The 14,970-nt window shown below is 36.7% G+C and overlaps 1 protein-coding gene across 2 annotated transcripts in view; it reads right to left on the bottom strand.

Moving 5' to 3' along the window:
• LOC129249459 (P protein) overlaps window positions 1-14,970 on the bottom strand; it is an 81,979-nt gene that overhangs the window by 36,546 nt on the left and 30,463 nt on the right. The window contains exon 1 of one of the 2 annotated variants that reach the window (XM_054889288.1): window positions 6,344-7,241. The exons of the other annotated variant lie outside the window; for it this stretch is intronic. Coding sequence (XP_054745263.1) covers window positions 6,344-6,390 — 47 coding nt within the window. The 5' untranslated portion in view covers window positions 6,391-7,241. Of the gene's footprint in view, window positions 1-6,343; window positions 7,242-14,970 lie in introns of those variants that run through there. 2 annotated transcript variants of the gene reach the window in all.

The raw sequence follows: 14,970 nt of genomic DNA, 5'->3' as shown, positions 1-14,970 counted from the left end.
AAGTGACTGACGAGTAGAATCCGATCACACTTCAAAATACCCACAGGATGTTTTCCAGATATTCCGAGCAATCAACATGATTTTTGACTTTATTTGAGTATATGTAAGATCACGAGATATACAAGGTGGCACAACATTAATCATACATTTTCTTTAATAACTTTTTTACTAAATAAGAAAAAAAAATGTGGTTGAGTAATTTAAATCTATATTCTGCAACTGTCCAGTCCACAAGTCTCAAATATGATAGGCGTATGGTGTCATTTGCAACAAATTATAAATATCCCTACAGGGTGATTAATTTTGCGCCTCCTCATATAGTTTTTCTAAAGGGCAATTGAATTTACAATGCTTTCTTACTTTTACTTAGGTTTTTCTGGGTTATTTTATATGAATCTAACACTCCGTATTGCCTTGGAGAATGTAGTTCTGAATGTACAGTGGGATTAAAATACAACTATTTCAAGATTTACTCGAGTTGTAGGTCTGGCTGCCTTAAAAAATATAGTTTTGAGAAAACCTCGTTTAAGATTTTCGATACGGTGAGCATCTGACTGTGATGGAATGCACCAAAATTCAAAATTAGAAGTAAGTGGTTTCTTCTTTAATATCTTCACCATGTTTTTTTAGGGAATCTCTTAAATAAAAGATAATAATTTTTGAATTTCCTATAAAGGCCTTACCTCTTAGGCTTTTACTTAATCTCTTTTACTTAAGTTAGACAACGATATGCTTATGTGCTAGTTGTAACCTAATCCTACCCTATATAAAAGGCTAAAATGTATTATAAACCGAACCTTTCTTGTAAAGACATAGCATTGTCTTTTTGAAATCAATTGTCCTGGGCATAGATTTTGTATTCTTTTCAAATAATTCAAGTTGTTCCATACGACAAACAAAGTTTGTTTTTAGAAATATCCCTCTTATCCAACTTTGCCTTATACTATAAAGCTGATTTTAAAGTAGTTAAAGAGCGAGCTTTCCCAATAGATGGATGAAACAGGAGACATGTATGTATATGCATCCCATGCTGCTTTAAGATTACGTGTAACTCTACGAAAGCGGGTGAGACGAGCCCAATTAAGGTTCATAGCAGCAAAACAAACCTTCAAGTCGACAGTACAACTTAGGACAAAGCAAAGAAACGTTTATCGATGACAGTTAAGACGATCTGTTGGCGGTGTATGCCTGTCTAGGTAATCGGTTTCTAGTAGAACGCAATGAGCGAAACCAAGTTAACTGCAGGCTGAACCAGCTCTTAGGTTTGTTGGAAGACATTGTTAACAACTAACTGACAATATCCGGTCGTACACAATAACCCGGAATACCAACTCACAGCATGCAGATAGGTTATCAATGACATTCACCGATTACTCCTTACCACCTTTATGAACACTCGCGACCATATAGAACCCAGAACCTACCTCTTAATACTCGCATTATTCTGACACTAAAAATCACTAAAGTTAACTTTAGGATCCATTCTAAAAAACTAAATTAAAAATTAAATGAATTTAAATTTCATTCACATTATAAATATAACAAAATTTATAAACAGTTTCAGACACACAACAAATACCTTTTTGTGAAATGCGAGCACAAGAGCTGGAAAATCACGTGCCGAAATGTAGAATAGAATGAAATTAGAGCTGAGACTGGATTCAATTGAATGATAAAGCAAAGCATAGTTAAAGAAAAAAAGAGAAAAATAGCAACAAAGTAGCTGCAATGCATTGTTAACAGCAATAGCCAACAACAACAAAAAACAAACAGTTATTAAAAAATAGTAAAAACGAAATTTGGCACCATAAAGTTGAGAAAGAAAACAAAAAATAAATAAATATTATTCAAACGTGACTTTAACTGTGTTTGACATAACTTATCAACGTACTAAGACGTAAGCCTGAGGAAGTTTTAAAGCCGAATTTACTTTGAAATGTGCTGATGGTGAAGATTTTTTTCTTTTTGGATATTTTGTGAATTAAAATTTTTTTTTTAAAGATTCGGAAAAGTAAGATTTTTTTTGTTTTTACTGAGTTAACTAATTTTTAAATAAGTTTTTAATTAAAATCGAATTCAAGGCGTCGATGTGCTATGTAATATTACATGAAAGTGGGTCGGGATATGAAACTGGAGCCACAAGCAATTGATGCTTTAGTCGAAAAATAACTTTATATATCGGAATATTTGGTATACAGAAGCCTTCAACTTTTAATTAATAACATTTGAAAAAAACCTCATTTTAATAGGACTATGTTTAAGTTCGTGCGGTTTTTTTTCGAAATTTGAAACTTTATTGACGTAAAATGGTTACAAATTTAATATTCAAAGTATTGTCCATCGCTTACTACTACTTTTTCCCATCTTTCTGGCAATTCACGGATTCCCTTTGTGAAAAATTCGGTCGGTTTTGCCGCAATCCACGAATCGATCCATTTTTTGACTTCATCGTAATTACGGAAGTGCTGGTCAGCCAGGCCATGTTGCATCGATCGGAAGAGATAGTAATCGGATGGCGCAAGGTCTGGACTATACAGCGGGTGGGGTAGGACATCCCCTTTGAGCGTTTCTAAGTATGTTTTGACCACTTGTGCAACATGTGGCCGAGCATTGTCATGTTGCAAAATAACTTTGTCGTGTCTATCGGCGTATTGCGGCCGTTTTTCTCGCAGTGCTCGGCTCAAACGCATCAATTGTCGTCGGTAGACATCCTCCGTAATCGTTTCATTCGGTTTCAGTAGCTCATAATACACAACACCCAGCTGGTCCCACCAGATACACAGCATAACCTTCAGGCCATGAATATTCTGCGCCGACGTCGATGTTGAAGCATGGCCAGGGTATCCATACGTTGCCCGACGTTTTGGATTGTCGTAATGGACCCACTTTTCATCGCCAGTCACAATTCGATGCAAAAAACCCTTTCTTTTGTGCCGTTGAAGCAGTTGTTCGCATGCCATAAAACGGCGTTCAACGTCTCTTGGCTTCAATTCATACGGCACCCAATGGCCTACCTTTCGGATCATTCCCATGGCTTTTAAGCGTTTGGAAATGGTTGATTGATCAACTCCCAAAGTTTTTGCAACCTCTTCTTGCGTTTGAGCCGGATCTTGATCGAGCAATTCCTCCAATTCGGTATCCATGAACTTTGGCGGCGCACCCTCGCGTTCTTCGTCTTCCAAGCCAAAATCACCACTTTTAAAGCGTGCAAACCACTTCTGGCACGTTCGCTCAGCTAGAGCATGCTCACCATAAACTTCCACCAAGATACGATGACTTTCGGCTGCTTTTTTCTTCATATTAAAATAATGAAGAAGAATTCCCCGCAAAAACACATTATTTGGCACGAAATTCGACATTTTCAAGTGTGGTAAAAATATTGTTGTTTACGCTTCAAATAAAAAACTTATACTGACGTTTGTGCCTTACGACAGTAGCTCTCCAATGAATGTTTGGAAATGTGGATCGATGGAATAATAATCAAGTTACGCCATCTGTTGTAAAACCGCACGAACTTATCGATAGACCTATTAATACAGTATTCCCTCGATAATGTGAACTATTTTTGGTAGGAGACGTTAACTAAATATATTTGCTCATATAAATGAGAGTAACATTTTAGTATAATAATAATAATAAAAATAAAAATTAATACAGTAATCGCTCTATAATGCGATTAGTTTTGATAAGAGACATTAACTATATCTATTTGCTCATATAAATGAGAGTAAAATCATGTATAATAATATATAACTCATTTCCGTTTACTCAAATGTTATATAAAATTCGTTACTTGAATGATATTTACTCGTTCTTCAGCCCATCGATAAAGAAAATGTTTCTATAACTAAAGCGTTTTCTGGGATCAAGTATTTTGTGACCTAACGAGACGAAAGATTGCCTAGAGTTAACATAAATTCGCTATTAGGGGCTCAAATTATAATCAAGAAATGAAAAGAAAAGTTAAAGCATTTTCCTTTTTTGTTTTCTAATCATATTCTTTGAAATAGTAATTTCAAAAATAATCAGTCTCATATGACTTATCTTTAAGTTCACCCCAGTGAGTAATTCCTTGACAGTATCTTTTTTGTGTGTCATCTTTAACATTTGTCAAGTAGATATGTGTAGAAATTATTTGAAAATAGTCCATCTTTAAGAACAACATATCACAAACATATCGACAGTTTCGGACAGTTTCACATATAATTGTTAAAAGCCATATTTTGAGTAAAAATAGCGAAACCTGAGAGAATTTAAATTCATAAATGTTTTACTTCAAAACAACATCTAGGCGCGTCTTTTCAAAGTCAACTCATAGGTTTTTTTGTTCAAGATGTTTAACTGTGAATTTGACTGTGAACTGTATAATACTTTTCTATTCCATGGAAGTCTAGACTTTCAGCTTCCATTTCGCGCCAAGGTGATTAAAACTAACTAGAATTTTATTTACCCTCTAGCAAGAGCTCTCGACGAATGCAATAGAATATTCAATAGCCCTGATTTAGATTTTGCTCACCCGAGATCTTGTTTTGGCTCAGTGCGTGAATCTTTAAATTCTTAGTCATACATATATCTTAGTTAAGTCAAATTTGTTAATCTGGTCTGGAAGGTTTATACTTGTATTATAAAAGATTAAGGGCAAGTTACATTTCCGCATTTGGAGACAGGGCCTGGTGAACCTGTTTGTTATTTTGAGCCCATTTTTCATCAGCTGTATGGAGTATGAGGTGGAATTATCTCAGCACCTTTCGCAGGGCTAGGACTAAGGTATCTTGGCTCTTATTCCATCTAATCCTTTTTGGGTGATTGGCCGAGCTCCTCCTCCCATTTGTGGCGTGCGTCTTGATGTTGTTCCACAAATGGAGGGACCTACAGTTTCAAGCCGACTCCGAACGGCAGACATTTTTATGAGGAGCTTTTTCATGACAGAAATACTCTCAGAGGGTTGCCATTGCCTGCAGAGGGGCGACCGCTATTAGAAAAAACGTTTTCTTAATTTTTTTGGTGTTCCACCAAGATTTTAATCTACGTTCTCTATGAATGGTAGTCACGCCTCAATCTATTCGGCTACGGCGGCCGGCTCCACCTGCTGATATGTCAGGCCTTGATATTAAGCACCTCATGAAATTCAGCAGCAGCTTGAAGCGGTTAACACAACCGGTCGTCACCCATTATTTTTGAAAAAAAAGCTGCATTTAGAGCAGTTTTTATTCCCCTAACAGTCTTCTCGTATTGAAGATTTAGTTTTGTTTTTAAGATAATTACATATTTGTTCATCCAAGTTTTTAGTAAAGTGGAAAATAGGCTACAACACCTTATTGTGCAGATGATAATATCGACAATTCGCTGCCAGTATCATAATAAAAAGAAAAAAAAAAACTTGATCAAAACCTCTCGATATAGAGCATCTCGATATAGTGCATCTATTTCAATGACGGTATGTTTTCGAATATTATATGAGGAGAGAAACGAAGTTGGTTTATGAATCAGAACAACCAATAAGATCAATGTTCTTCCATTCGAAACTGCACAGGTTCGAAATTCCGGGCGTGAAACACCAAATGAAACAGTTTTTTTCTTATAGCGGTCGCCTCTCGGCAGGCAATGGCAAATCTTCGAGTGTATTTCTGCCATGAAAAAGCTTTTTATAAAAAATCATTTACCGTTCGGAGTCGGCTTAAAACTGTAGGTCCCTGAGGATTACATTCTATTTTGACGAAAATTTATTATTCACGACTACAATAAAACAAAATGTTCATTTATTCCCATATTTACCCTTTATAATAAATTATTGCTGAATTTTTATTCTTGAGGCAGTGTGGATAGGGCGGTTTCAAAAATTATAGACATTTCGGCAGTTAATGCGTACATTATAATTTCTGAAATCCATTTTAAGAAGTGTTTTTTTTTTTGTGGCTTCTGAATATATACAAATATATCTATGCCCAGGATACGCTGTTCAGGACACATTTTAGCACAAATTCAGTCATAAGACTCATTTAATATGAGTTTTTTTATAAGCATCAATTCCTCTTATATGCAGTACTCCCGTATCAACTCCAATGAGTGCTGCAACAGTACATCTGATGAAATTTTTATGTAACACAATACATAAGAAAATAAGAATAATTTTATGTTCTAGACGGGAAAATGGAACACCTTATCACGTGTTCAGCTCAAAAACATTTCTCATTCATAGAAATTTGAAAAACTACTAAAACCAATAACAAAATTTTAGGACCATATTGTCCACACGAAATGCATACAAGTCTTAAGAAATATATTTTTTCAAAATATTAAATATGTATATGTAATCGTATTTTTCTGAAATCTTTACACATACTCATCGGTAAAGCGTAGCTCGAAATTATTTTTGTATTGTGTCGTCATCTTCTGCGATTGTATTTTTCGTATTCGAAATTTTTTTGTTGATGTTGAATCTTTGGTCAGAGCAGTGATCCAAGTCTCATGGTCTGAGTATGTCTTTTAAATGTCTCTATTGGATAATATTAAAATTAACTTTTTATATAAATTTTTCTTTTAATGATGTAAGCACAAGTTTAAATGTCTCCCAAATGGTTTGCACAAGTTTCTTTGTAGATTGTAGGAAATTTTTGTGGATGTATGTATGTGCTTTACATATTACAATAATTCAAATCTTTTAAATACTTATTTTTTGTTATTGAGTTTTTAATTTTACTATTTTTTGTGAAGTTGTTTCTAGTTTCGCATCACGCAGTGTTTTATTTTTATCATTTTTTTGTGTTCTAGCGTTAAAGGACGATATTCGTAAAATATTCGCTCAACGAACCGCACTTCGCACTACCTCGTTCACGCTTAGCTGTTCAACTGAATTTTTTGGTATGGCGCACAAATTTTCACTGGCGCTTAGCCGCGCAAACTAAACGCTGGGCAAAATAAATGAAGTACTGAATCAGTTACGCTATGGGGGCACGTATTGGTATTTCTTGGAATTGTTGCTATGATTTTCCACTCGTACTTGCTTCAAACTACTACTCTATAGTTTATTATGTGTTAGCGCTTTTAAGCATTCTTTTTGTTGTTGCTATAAAATTTTATTCCTTTGTGGAATTTCTCCCTTCATCAAATTTGTTGTCCGTGTTCACTTTTCGCGCATATCTGTCACCATAACTGCTCCGGCAATACTAACAGCTTATCGCTGATTTTTCCCCTATTTTGTATTGTCCACTTTTTTACTGGTATGTTTTCGATTTTTGTTTTTTCTTCTTCTTGTATTGCGTATGTATATACATACATACATATGTTAGTTTATTTTCATTTAATTCTTGATTTATTTTAGTCTCTCTTTGTTAGTGCTTTTTTGTTTTTTTGTGTCTTTTATGACTTTTAATTTGAGAGCGCAGACATTAAGCCACAGTCATTTATCTTGATACCCCACTTACAAGCAAATTACTCAAATTGACTCTCACATGTGGCGCGTTGATCGTCGCATGTTGACGCTCAAGTGTCAGATAACTTGACAGCCCGTGACTGTGGACGACAATACTCCTGGTGCCTGTCAGTTGCCTGCAATGCTCGGCTGATTCACCTATTAAATTGTTCAGCTACACTTTACACTGCAACGCTCTCTGATAGGCTACTTCCTAGCATCTCAGTAATTTTCATCAGTGCACCGCCCACCCACGCTTTAATCTCTCATATTTCAACTTAACTTTACTTTCATTATCTCTATTACTCTCATCATCATCGCTGCCTCGTCACTTCCGCCAGCCACTCACTTTTCACTGACAGACGTTAGTTTTCTTGTTGCTATTTTTATTGTGTTATTTTTGTTGTCCTCAGCCTTTCGCCTTTTAATAGGATGATTTCTGATTTATATTTTATGGCTGCGTCTGATTTGTTATTCATTTCTTTTCTTTTTTCTTTTTTGTTTGTTCGCTCCCTTGTTTACCGTTGATTTTTACTACCGATCTATGCACTCTGTTTGTTTGTTGTTGATTTGCACTCAGATCCACGACACTCAGACTTTGCTTCAATTACGAACGATTTGCATTGTCTATTTCGCGATTGCTTGACGCCTGCAGTTCTAGCTCTTGTTTGGTCTCTTTGTTTCTTCTCCCATCTTGCATGAATAATATTTAATAAACATCTTGTATTTTAAAATTTATTATTCACTAAATAATTCGTAGTTTTCAAAGCTCTTGAGTAATGATTCCATTGTTTTGGCCCGAAACTTCTTCTGATATCTTCTTCTTATATCGGAACTCTTAAGCATTTCGAAAAGCAAACGAGAGCAAGAGTCATTTCGCGGCGAACAAAAATCACACTTTCTTGACCGCCCTCTTATATGTCATTGACAAATGGTTGAAGGCGTACAAAAGTGGGTACCGAAATAGATATAGTGATGTATTGTAAAAACTTTTAAATGGTATAGACATTGTGCATAAGAGGCTTATTCAACGAGTGCGTTAGCTTATGTATATATATTGGCGCGTACACCTTTTTTGGGTGTTTGGCCGAGTTCATCCTCCTATTTGTGGCGAGCGTCTGATATTGCCCCTCAAATGGAGAGACCTACAGTTTCGAGTCGGCTCCGAATGGCAGATACTTTGTTATGAGGAGCTTTTTCATGGCAGAAATACACTCGGAGGCTTGCCATCTCCTGCCGAGGTGTAAAAAAAGAAAGTTTTTCTTCATTTTGCTGTTTCACCGAGACTCGAACCTACGTTCTCTCTGGATTCCGAATGGTAGCCATGCACCAACCCATTCGACTACGTGCGTTAGCTTAGCCATGCCATTTATAGGGACCATGATACTCCGGTGAAATTATTCTTCAATTCGTCACCTATGGGTGAGACACGGCACGTGACCGCTATAGCCGAATGAGTTGGTGAAAGACTGTCATTTGAAAGTGCACGGCTTTAAAACCGGCAATACCGAAAAAATAACAAATGTTTTTTTTTTTTTTTTTTTTTTTTTTTTTTGAAACGGTCGCCCTCGGCAGGCAATGCCAAACATTCGTGTATATTTCTGCCACGAAAACTCTGACAAAACTAATTTACCGGAGGCGACATGAACTGTAGGTCCCTCTATTTTTGAAACAGCATCAAGACGCACACCATAAATTAGAGGAGCAGCTCGGTCAAACACCCAACAAAGGATGTAAGCGTTATGTTCGGCTCATGTCAAGCTTAGAAGAACCAGTGTCCGCTTGCCGTGAATAATTGGTCCTAAAGAAATGATTTCATGTAGGCTCAAACCGACAATCTGTTGGAGAGCCGCTAAAAAAGCGCATTAGTTGCCCTCAGTAGTGCGTTCCCATTATAGGTTTTCAACTTAAAAAATAACGAGTTTCGAGCCATGGATATTTAGCTTAGGCATTGATATTGAAGTACACCGCCTGGTTCTTCGAGTTTTTTCACTTTGGATTATCCAGATGGATCCATTACCTTACCAATCTAATTCACGTTGTTTTTCTGGATGATTTCAAATATTGCAATGAAATAGTTGTTGCGTCTGACAATCAAATTCAACCAGAAAATGCTCATTTCAACTTTCCATTCGTCCGCTTCCACCTTTCTATCTTTCACGCATGAGTAATCTAAGTGTGTTTTATTTTCTCCTAATAATGTCGCATTTATTTCACTCTGTGCCAGGGCTGTCAAATTTTCGTTTGCATTTCTCCGCATATTCATAGAGTAGCGTTTTCTTTTCTCAAACTGTTGTACTCGCACCAGGCGAAAGTGTGGCATTTTCTATCCTCTACAAAAAGTGGATGTGAGCACAATGCTCCGCTTTTAGTTTATTTGTGTACCAGTGTTATTGTGAATCTGTGTAAATCGTTCTATTTCATTATATTCAGTACGTGTGTATATAATGTATATTTTTTATTATGTAAGTCTATAATTTGAGGAAGTACTGAATTTTTCTTCTTCTTTTCTCATATGAAATATACAACCTTTTCACGTATGGCGCATTTTAATATTTCCGTAGCGTTGGCATATAATGAGCGGACTTTTTTCGGGAAGAAAAAATACCATAAATAAAATTTATAAAATGCGCTTGCTTTTCTGGGCTACAAAGTGTAATTGCTTATATAATTTGTTAGAACAAAATTCTAAGTTCAAAAAGTCTTTCTCATTGCTTCATTGTATACTTAGTACTTTAATTGTGTGTTGTACTAAGTTTTGTCAAAGATTGTCAGTGTGAATTAAACAAAAAAGCTTTAAAAATGTAAATTCAAAAATAAAAAATTGTATTTTTATGTACCTATTTAGAAAGTGGCGTTTCCGAAATGAAGAAAAAAGATATGAATTTGGTCCAACTTGCGGCGAAAAGTTAGTTATCAGAATTGTACATGTCACACCTCATCTTTCTTCTTCTTAATCGGCGCGATAACCGCTTACGCGATTTTGGCCAAGTTTAACAAAGCGCGGCAGTCGTTTCCTTCTCGTGCTAACCGGCGCCAGTTTGACACACCAAGTGAAGTCAAGTCCTTCTCCACCTGATCTTTCCAACGCAAAGGAGGCCTTCCTCTTCCTCTGCTACCACCAATTGGTACCGCATCGAATACTTTCAGAGCCGGAACGTTTGTATCCATTCGGACCACATGACCCAACCAACGTAGCCGCTGGATCTTTATTCGCTGCGCTGTGTGTATGTCGTCGTAAAGCACATGCAGCTCATCTCTCCATCGCCTGCGATATTCGCCGTTGTCTGCAGAATCTTTCTCTCAAACACTCCAAGCGTCGCTTCATCGGATGTTGCCCTCGTCCACGCTTCTGCGCCATACGTTAGGACGGGCATAATGAAAGCCTTGTACAGTGTAGGTTTTGTTCGTCGAGAGAGGACTTTACTGCTCATTTGCCTACTTACCCAAAGAAGCACTTGTTGGCAAGAGAGTTTCTACGTTGGATTTCAATGCTGACATTGTTATCGGTGTTAATGCTGGTTCCTATATAAACGAAGTCTTTTACAACTTTGAAATTATAACTGTCAACAGTGACGTGGGTGCCGATACGCGAGTGCGCAGACTGTTTGTTTGATGACAGGAGGTACTTCGTTTTGTCCTCATTCACCACCAGACCCATTCGCTTCGCACTATTATTACCAAGTCTGACAACAATAAATTGTTTGTATCATCTTATATAAAATATAAATATGTAATACTCCTACATTTTCACCAAAATAGAACAGGATTCCTTCTTGTTTTTCTGCGAGTATTTGTTAGGCGCGCAGATAAATCGAGGGAATTTAGAGAGTCTCTGATGGAAACATGCGTTTCATCTTTCAGCTATTAGATCTACTAAACGTTGGCTGTATTAGATAGACTCTTTTGCCATAATGGGCTAAGTACCATATCCAATCGAGTATTTTTGGTGTATATTTGATTCCAACAAAACTTCCCGCCTTGCACGCTATTCACTCAGAAGGTTAATATAATAATAATTTTTTATCTGTAGTGTCTTACTACTTGTTTTACAAGTAGTTAATACTAGTCCTATGGACTGACATTACTACCTTAAATGTATTGCAGCAGGTTCTATTTAACCTAGATGCTACCTGCCTCAGGTTGGGAATTGGTTGAAAACCATTTTCCTTAGGACTACTTTCCTTAGGACGTTTCGGCTTGACGGAGTACTTTTGTGACTTCCCAATACGTAATTCTTTGAGAATTTTCGCAGCTATTTACCCTCCATTTAGCTTTCTGCGCAGTTTATACCACAGTATGATTCTGGACCGCGAAAATCTGCTGCCGACCCTTTTCTAGCGAGTTCATCAGAAATTTCAATACTTTTTATTCCAGAGTAGCCCGGATCTCAGTAAAGTACAATTTTATTTATTGTAAAGGCATTCATACATTAGTTTCGATTCCACAGGGTGTGAAGGTAGTGATTTTAATGCAGTTTGACTCCCCGAGTATACAGCTATGTGGGCACCCTTGTTGACCTCATATTCTCCCTTGTTAACCTCATATTCTCGCGCAGATTGAAATTGGTTCATTTTCAGCATGAAAGACGTTAGACCATTTGCCCACTGGATCAGAGATTTTTGTGTTTGACCATAGTCCCTCTCCGACTCCAGTATTTGTTTTCGAGCCGTATGTGAACCATTTTAGCCTTCTGAGATTGACCCAAGTTCCTCCCAGTCCCCATTCAAATAAAATCAATGGGGCGCACACTTCTATGTACATTTCATAGATTTCGAACTATTAGATTTCAATATTTTCTTTTTCCCTAATCTGTATGACTCATTTCCGTATTAATAACAATGTTTTTGTCTGACGGAGCATTAATTCTCGTTCGTCTAGTCTCACATCATTTATTGTTACCAGTTGTTTGCTTTTTTTTTTGCAGTCGATCCACATGATATCAAAAATATACCCGTTAGCTTTGGAAAGATGACGATCAGCTGATTTGTTTAGCTCTTACATAGAACCGGCCTACGAATGAACGAATGTTCTATTCATTGTAGAGAGCAAAGCTGTATTAGCAGGTAAAATAATAATAGTTACGCCTACATATGTACATATGATACATGCATTTGTATGCGTTCTCATGTTCTGTAATTATAGGCCTCTTCTTTTCGCCAAGCGTCAGCAGATGGCGAATGGATGGAGCAACTGGTATGAATAAAAGTATCTTGGTAGCGCTGTTTATAAAATAGTGAGTTATATCAGTTTTCGGAGATATAGCCATACTCGGTAGTGGCGAATCTTGCTCGGTAATTTTGTTGTTGCTTTCCGACGCAATTTTTTCGTCTAGTGAACCGAGCAGAGAAGTGGCGAATAGAAGAGATTTTATAATGCAATGTTTTGCCAACATTGATTTTCCATGAGATTAAAAAATTAAAATAAAAGAATAAAAAACGAAACAAAATTTTTTTCTAATCTTCTTCTTTATATATAAAAATGAATGTTTGTCTGTATGTCCTCGATGAACTCAAAAACTACTGGACCGATTATTAAAAAAAATTGGTATATATATGTATTTTTCCACGGAGAAGGTTTGTAGAATATGCTTATTGCTGCCACTCGCCACCAGGTGGCGCTGCAGAGTAGCAACTTCTGCCCCGTTCAACCGATTTTTTCGAAATAAACAAAATCAATAAAATGGTTTAGAATGAATTGTATATTTTAATTTATTTTTCTTAAATTTATTTTTGTTGTTGTCGTAGCAACGCGCGCCGGGTACAGCTAGTTTTCTATCAAAAAAACTTTAAACTAAAAAAAAACTCCATAGTAATGCAAGCAAAACCCCTAATATTGAAGATGACTAATTTTGAATGCATTTCTGCAGATGTTGTTGTTGTTCTCGCCAATTCAACCATAATAACTGCACTCAGAAATTTATACGTTCACGCTCATACAAATTTAAAAGCCACCTTACACTACAACGCAGCATTAACAGCCAAACTACAACCCACCCAACTCAGCTTTTCGTTGTGCGCCTGCCACTCAATCACTCACTCATTCAAGTTTTCTTGCGACAGCAGTGAATGTTCCACATCAGGTTGCCATCTCACAATGTTCTCCGCTTTGACGGACTTGTATTCGTATATGGAGAACGCGTTAATGTCAATTTATGCACGTAGAAATGGGAAATTACAAAAATTGATGAGAAAAGCTTAGAAATAATAAAAGCTTGAGATTATGAGCTTTACTAAAAAGCTGAACTTAAAGTAATGACTAGCTTGTAAGTTTTTAAGTTTTTGTGGGCAAGTGTGTATGGGTGGTGGTTTTTGTAGCTACAAGCACATAAAAACTGTTTTGAGTTTGGGGATACTATACATACACATATTTTTTTTAATCTGATTAGTACCTATTGGCAATGCAGTCAAGCGTATTTAAGAAATGGCATTTGGTCAAGTATGTATGTACAAGTAAAAACAGAATTATTGCTATCCTTTATGTTGTAGCTTGACGCATAATGTGACAGAAAATTTAGAAGAGCGCTCGCAATCTAATTGTTACACGTCGGTCATTTATTTACTTAGTGCCCTTCAGGTTAGGCTAAGTTAGTATTTCAAGATCGGAGAAATATGTATTTATTATTCTCCATATACAGGGTGAATGAGTTCTTCTTATACAGGGTGATATGAAGTGTTACCAACTTCCCACTGCTGGTATCTGTAAAACAGCTCATGACATCAACGTCAAAATTGTTCTAATGACAGTTCAATATATTGTTTATAAGCCATCAAAAGCATTTGCATCTCAGTTTTGTTGAATTTGTTTTTCTGTGACGGAATTCAAACGTAATAGTGTGATTGCGATATAGTTGGCTGGAAAATCACAGCCACCTCAAAGTGAATAAAATGTTTGTGTATCACACTATAAAACGTTACAATGATACTGGTAGAATTGCAAAACGTTATGGAGGTGGACCAAAATAACCGCAACAACGCCAGAAATGGTTCGGAAAGTGAAGGCCCGACTTGAACGAAATCCACGTCGAAGTGGAGGAAAAATGGCCAAAGAACTGAAAATATCGCAAGACAGCATTCGACGCATATTGAAAAATGAGCTCAAGGTCAAGGCTTACAAGTTCCAAAAAGCACGCGATCTTTCACCCCAGCAAAAAAGAGTTCGGTGCGAAAGAGCAAAGGAGTTGTTGCGCTTGCACGAACATGGCGAATTTCCTAACATTATGTTTTCTGATGAAAAAAATTTCCCAATTGAGCAGTTCATAAACACTCAAAACGATCGTGTTTACTTGACCGAATGCTCATACGAGAATTTGAGCCTACGTATGGCCACGCGAAGCAATTTCCCATCGCAAGTAATGGTTTGGGCCTCAGTGACCGCTGATGGACGCTCTCCAATCGTTTTTATCGAGCCTGGTTTCAAAGTGAATGCGACTTATTATCGGGAAAATGTTTTAGAAGCTGCTTTAGAGCCGTGGACACGCACGATCGTAGACCATGGACGTTCCAACAGGACTCGGCACCATCTCATAAAGCTCGTGTGAACGAAGAATGGTTAAAAAA

This window comes from Anastrepha obliqua, chromosome 5 (assembly GCF_027943255.1).
Source record: "Anastrepha obliqua isolate idAnaObli1 chromosome 5, idAnaObli1_1.0, whole genome shotgun sequence".
Taxonomy (NCBI): Eukaryota; Metazoa; Arthropoda; class Insecta; order Diptera; family Tephritidae; genus Anastrepha; species Anastrepha obliqua.
This window is presented reverse-complemented; position numbering and strand designations above follow the sequence as displayed.